Below are 6,382 nucleotides of genomic sequence, written 5' to 3' on the forward strand. Positions count from 1 at the left end.
ATTCTCTCCAGACTGTCCTGGATCATCAACAAAAGCAGCCTCAGTACTCCGTGGAGAGACACCCCTGGACCAAACATATGTCTCCATCTCACAACGAATAAAACCACGGACAGCCTCAACTGGGAGTGACCCCTCACCCCGACCTTTGAAAAATGCTAGATAACAGAAGTGGAATAGAGGAAGGATGATAAGCCTCCATGTTGGAAACAGTAACCTGCAAATTTCATGCCAGAAAATGGCATGTCACAATTTTTTTTTTTTAAAAATTATTAAATATTACCTGATGATGACAAAACCTTGTCGAAACGTTGTACATTTGCTGTTATATTAAAGTTTTTCTTCATTACCCATTCAAGCCATCTCCAGCCATTATTAGGTGAAGAGTATATTGCCATGGGCAACTGAGTGGGGTATAAAAGACTGAAGCAAGTGAGAAAAAATCAGACCAATGTCTAGATGGGCAAAGTTGAAACCCTGGAGGTTGAGGAATAGCTACAAGTGTTAGCAGGTTGTAAGTACGTTTTGAAAATTTATAAAAGAACCATTTTTTATATGCACAATACTATATCTGTTATGCTTTAATGAAACTTATCATTCATAAAATATAAGAAGAAAATCTATTCAGAAGTACACTGTTGTAGATTTATAAAGAGGGAAACAAAATCTATTAATAAAGATAAAGACGGTGATTAGGACAAAAACATTTTTATTTCATCATTACCAATGTTAAAAATAAGGTGCATTAAGTTTTATTGCTATGAATGACGTAAAATCCAAATGGTATTTAAGAACAAGAAGGTTTAATAGGGAACACTGAAAAGAAATGAGCATTGCATCACAAAACTGCATGTATTAACCATGAAGTAAATTACAGTGTACAATTTAAATATTAATGTTATTGTGAAATGAGCAGTAACACGGACAAATTTACACATAAATTAACACAAACTGGAAATAAATATTGTACTTACATAACAGTTGGAATTTATGATACACAAAATACTGGCTGATGGTTATTTGTGATTATAATTATTAGTTGGGAGGATATCTATAAATAATTTAAAAAGGGTGGTCTTTAATTAGGAGCTGGGTCTATAGAAGTTAGAATTGCCATGCTCCAGGATTTTATGAGGTAAATGCTGGTTTTTGCAGGTAACTCTTAAATGCTCATAGACTCTAGTTTTCAAGAGGCATTTAGTTTTGACAATGTATGTGATCTTATAATTACTATATGTTATAATTTTCCTATACTGAAAATGCATTTCCAATAGGTACTTACCCTCACTCACAAGATTAGCTATTCTTGGTAAGTACTGCCCTCTATATGTGAACTTTTTCTTTACACATGCTACAAGCCTTCCGCTCCCCCTATTGGAATTGCAAGATTCCAACATGTCTCTCATGCAAATAATCATGCATCACTTCCTCACCAATAGGAACATGCTCATGTGACTTCTTCTACACTCTACTGAATTGTCATTTTGAAGTTTGGCAGAAGATGTTAGCACTGGAGAAATATGAGGAGGAAGGGTGTGAAGTGTGAGTGGAGAAAAGCACCTATCTGAAATAAATTTTCAGTACAAGAAAATTACAACTTCCGATATGGTACTTATCTCTCCTCAGAAGATTAGCTAGAATCCTGCATTGATAAGGAGGAGAGACCGGTGTGAAGGAAAGACAAAATTCACACCTAAAAACATCTGAAAGATACCCCTGGAAATAAGAGATTCAGATCCAAAGATCAGAAGAGGGAACCACACCACTTCTGAACCAGGTATACTCTTTGCCCAACTGTGGAATGTATAAGATATAAGGGCAGAAAATGAGTGGAGCACATCTGAGTGGGAGAGAATGTGGCAGGAAAGTGATCATTATCATAGAAATATACTGTAACTCAATCCCACAATGAGAAAGGTGGGTAAACAAAGGATGAGCCCCTAGGTGTAGAGTGGCTAGGATATGGCGGACTGTACTCAGTAAGTCAACTACATCGAAAACTTGACCACAGAGTCCCGGCATCTGTGCGAGGATCACACCATTTTCACCTCAAACCCAATAACTGGAGGATTGAGAACCACTTAAATTTCCGAGTATGACATGAGGATTAGCTCTAAGGTATCAATCCAGGAACTTGACATTATGTATCGAAAAGATGTCTATCACATGTAATCAACTCTCCCAACCGTGAAACAGGCCAGAACCATCCAAATGGCAATAACATTGCCATAAGAAGAGAGGACGAGAATGAAGGCAGAACCGGAACAATCCCATGCACCACCACTGTGACCCACAACACAGAAGGAGGAAACTGAGGGAAGAAGATAGATAACCCAAAACCTGTGTGAGAACTTATGTTGATTGGTTCACTCTAAATCCAAAACCTGCCCACAGGGTACTGACATCCACGTGAGGGTAGAATGAGGGCTCCCAATCAGAGGGGTGAAATGTAATCTGATGTCTCACTCCAATGGTATTGGTTATCACAAATAGAAGGATCTCAAGTCATCCACACCTGCAGAACACCACTGCCCAACTCTGTAACTGAATGGTTAATGTGTGAAACTCATTCGGCAGGGTGCTTCCATGGTCAACCACCCCAACGGCTTGGAACTGGAAAGTGGTAAAAATTCCCCTACTCCACTTGAAGAAAGGAGGGTGACAATACAGTGGAGAGTCCGGAGGAATGTCATCACTGGAGACAGTGCAATGGGTGACCACAAGATCTTATTGTGAAAAGCAGACCATACCAAGTTATTCACTCAATGTATGGTGGGGATGGGCAGTAATCTCCTTCTGCTTTACCCATGCAGTCCATGGGTGGTACAGTCTACGACAGGCATAATGTTTATGAAACAAAATATCACGAGGTCATGCGATCTTGTAGAACACCTCATCTCAAAAGTGAGCAGGCAAAGTCATGGAAGATAAAGGATGAATCAACATGGCTAAACATAGCAGATTTCAAGTTAAAAAATACCTGGTCAGACACTAATAGCCACAGAGCAGGATCCATGGGATAAAGAAATAGAGAAAGGCCCCTGAAAAGAAAGTATGAATAAAAACTTACTAGTTACAGTTGCATCAAAGTCTGAAGAATGGTCACAGGTGGCAGACAAAACCCTGAGAAGGAGGAAACCACGATATTATGGAGATAGTGGGTGTGGTCCACATGCTGGACATCAGAATCTCCTCCACTGGACAATGAAGACAAGAAGCAATGGAAAAAGTGAGATGTCTGATGGGAGGACACCTTGAACAAATTTTGGGAGGAAGAATATAGGGAGGAATAGGCCAATTGAACCAAAAGATGGACGTAATTGGTAAGGGTAGAAGGTGAAAGATCACAAAGGGAGGGGAACTGCCAGGGGATGAAGAGTTGGGATCATGCACTCTGGGCAATATAACAATGAAAAGCCTTGACCAGGCACAGAAGCCTATCCGGATCTGGTTGAAGGTAAAGATGGGAAATGGAAGGAAGGAAAGTAAGAGAAAAGGAGGAACCACCATCCCGAGGTCTTTGGGAGAAAGGAACGATCTGGATAAAGGAGAAGATGGGTAAGGTGATAAAGGGTACATGAAAAGTCAATGGCAAACAAATTACACTGTCAACATCCACAGGCTAAGAGAAGACAGAAATATGTTTAAGGGAAAGATGAAACATGGATCATAAGGAAAGTTGTTCAAATGGAGGTAAAGGAATGGAGGACCATATTAACATCCCAATCCACAATCCAAAAGGGTAGGTTGCCTGGAAGGGTGACATATTTAGAAGGAATGCGTGAGCATAGTAAAGACAGGGGAAGTAAAAACTCTACGGTATCGGGAAAAACGAAAAGGAGCTGCGAGTGTGATTGGCCGATTCCTGTTCAGAATGAGCCAGAAGAAGCCAGATGTCTATGTAATAAATCCCCAGAGCATTGTTCACAAATACCATTTTGATTTTGCTTCATTTGTAGTACTATACCTTAATGCATCTTGTTTTCAGACTTCACTGATGATGGACTAAGTGAATACCAAAATGATACACTCAATGTACATTAAAGTTGCTTCCATCCTAACCACTCTCTTGTCTCTATTTTAATTAGTAAAATATTGAATCTTTAATACAGTAGAACAAACTACACATTACATTCCAATTTCAAAAAATACTTAACTATAAGCAAATTTTGCATAAAGCTCTCCTCAGATTTTCAATCTGCATTTGTAATTAAGTAAAACTCAGCATACACTAAAATTACTGAAACAACAGATACTAACCAATGTATAAATACTTAACTCTTACCGGAAGGAATGTCATCTCCCTGAGACAATGGGATTAAAGGGACACTGAATTCTGAGGAGCCCAAAATGGGCATCAAAATATTTCCATTGGTGAAGTCCTCTCTAACACATGAAAAACACCAAACAGATAATTTTAGCTGAAAGGTTCTATTCATAAACACTAACAAAGAAAATCCTGTAAACATTACAAAGAAAATTTATTTCACTTTCACAGTTTAGGAACAGTTTTAATTTATCTTCACACAATTGTCTAATATTTTTAACAATGTATTTCTGTATAGAGCAGTTCATTATGTTTATAACTATTTTCATGTCCTTTTAATGGTTTATTATGCAGCAACTCACTAATAATCTACTTTTTAACAGAGAGTCAAATGATGTTGTTATAGCTTAACACACTTGCACTTGGTTTCTTTAACCTAGTGAAGACAATAATTAGTGTGCCCAAAATTTCATTATTCAGATAATCTTATAGAGGCATATTCTCTGTAAAAAAGTGAACTAAAATTTATAGTACTAAATGTTGCATGTATTAATACTTAGACATTATTTTTCTCAGACAAAAATTGATTCCTATACCTTTTAGGTTCTAAAGGATTACTCTGTTTTATAAATTTTTTGGTATCATTTTTCTGCCTACTATTGGTATGACTTGGAGCACTATCACTTATGATCACTGAAGAATTATTAGCTTCAACATCTTGTTTTGTCTTTATGGAAAGCTCATTAACTGGAAAAGAATTTTCAGAACCTGAAGGCTGATCACAAACATCTCCTGAACTGTCACTGCTAGTCATACTCATATTCACACTACTAGACAAGGGAGAACCCTTTTTGACAGTTATTCCTATGGAAGAAATTAAAGACTGGGAATTGGTAGTGGCATGAAGATTCATCTGTCCATCTGCACCATCATTTAATTTATCAGATTCATTTCTTTCCAAATGTGGGGATGACTTGTTCGACACTGACAGACTAACATTGGAATATGTACTTAGTCGGTCAAGGTCAGGAAAGTTTCCTGAGCTCGATACAGGTGATGACATGCAGGTAGGTGGAGCACTATAACATTCATGTGACCACTCTACAGACCTGAAAAGGAAAACAATGCATTAAGTTTCTAGAACCTTTCAGTAGTCTAGAACTTAAATATTATAAATTCTGGATATAAAACATTAAAAAGTAATACCCATTCTTAAGACAGCAAACAGAATTCATATGTATTAAATTAAATAATGCTACAATTAACCTCACAATATAATATAAAATTTTTAAAATGTGTGTACTACAGATAAACTTCAATGCTCATTATCACTTTATCAATGAAGTACAGTTACAGATAAAATTATACACAGCCTACTAAAGACTCACAGTTTAATTTAGGTATTATTAAAATGAATAATAAATGTAGTCTCATGAAATTTTAATACAATTTTTCTTGACTAATCCTTTTGAACAGAAAAGAAAACTTGATTTTTATCATTGTATTACAAATATGATAAAGACAAACCACTGAAAATCTGTCTTTTAACACAGATTTCAGAATTTTCTTTTGATGTATATTTTCCCCTCTCATGTTGCACCAAAAATTACCAAGAACACCAAAAATCCTCATAAATTCTAACATACTTTGTTCAAAATTTAAACATATCAAATCCATAAAGATTGTTATAGCCCATTAAAGGTCATTATTGTAGTATTTACTTATCTTATGGTTGTGAAAAATGGATATGAATCACTATTATGGTTAGTAACCTATATGATTATCTAGGTCTTAATATTAATTAGTTATTAATTTGTACCAGACACTATTCACTAATTAGGTTATATCCTACCTTTCAGTTTTTATATATATTCTGTATGTTTTCAGAAATACCTATACCATAGAGAAAAATAACAATGTGTCTGCAATATTTTTCCTGCCTATTCATGATGTTTGTCCACTTTATTTTGCATTTTTTCAAGTGTTTAGGGAATCCATTATCCAGAACAGCTGTAGTTATGATATTTTCTTTTTATCTAGTAGCCTCTGTATTACAATCTTGTGCTGGAGATTAGACAGTTTATAATGTCCTACTTTACACTATTGGAATGGTTTGAT

General features: G+C 36.1%; 1 protein-coding gene across 9 annotated transcripts in view; it reads right to left on the minus strand.

The window, feature by feature from the left end:
• Positions 1 to 6,382, minus strand: part of LOC106464660 (sorting nexin-29-like) — a 92,003-nt gene that overhangs the window by 45,520 nt on the left and 40,101 nt on the right. For 8 of the 9 annotated variants that reach the window (XR_002611799.1, XM_022392424.1, XM_022392422.1 and 5 more), the window contains 2 exons: positions 4,861 to 5,373; positions 4,277 to 4,383 (listed from right to left, as the gene is read on the minus strand). Coding sequence is in view for 8 of the 9 variants with exons in the window: in XM_022392424.1 (XP_022248132.1) it covers positions 4,277 to 4,383; positions 4,861 to 5,373 (620 nt within the window). In the remaining variant the exon portion in view is untranslated. The remainder of the gene's footprint in view (positions 1 to 4,276; positions 4,384 to 4,860; positions 5,374 to 6,382) is intronic. The other variant, XM_022392421.1, reaches the window with a different exon arrangement.

Source organism: Limulus polyphemus, unplaced genomic scaffold, assembly GCF_000517525.1.
Source record: "Limulus polyphemus unplaced genomic scaffold, Limulus_polyphemus-2.1.2 Scaffold1712, whole genome shotgun sequence".
Taxonomy (NCBI): Eukaryota; Metazoa; Arthropoda; class Merostomata; order Xiphosura; family Limulidae; genus Limulus; species Limulus polyphemus.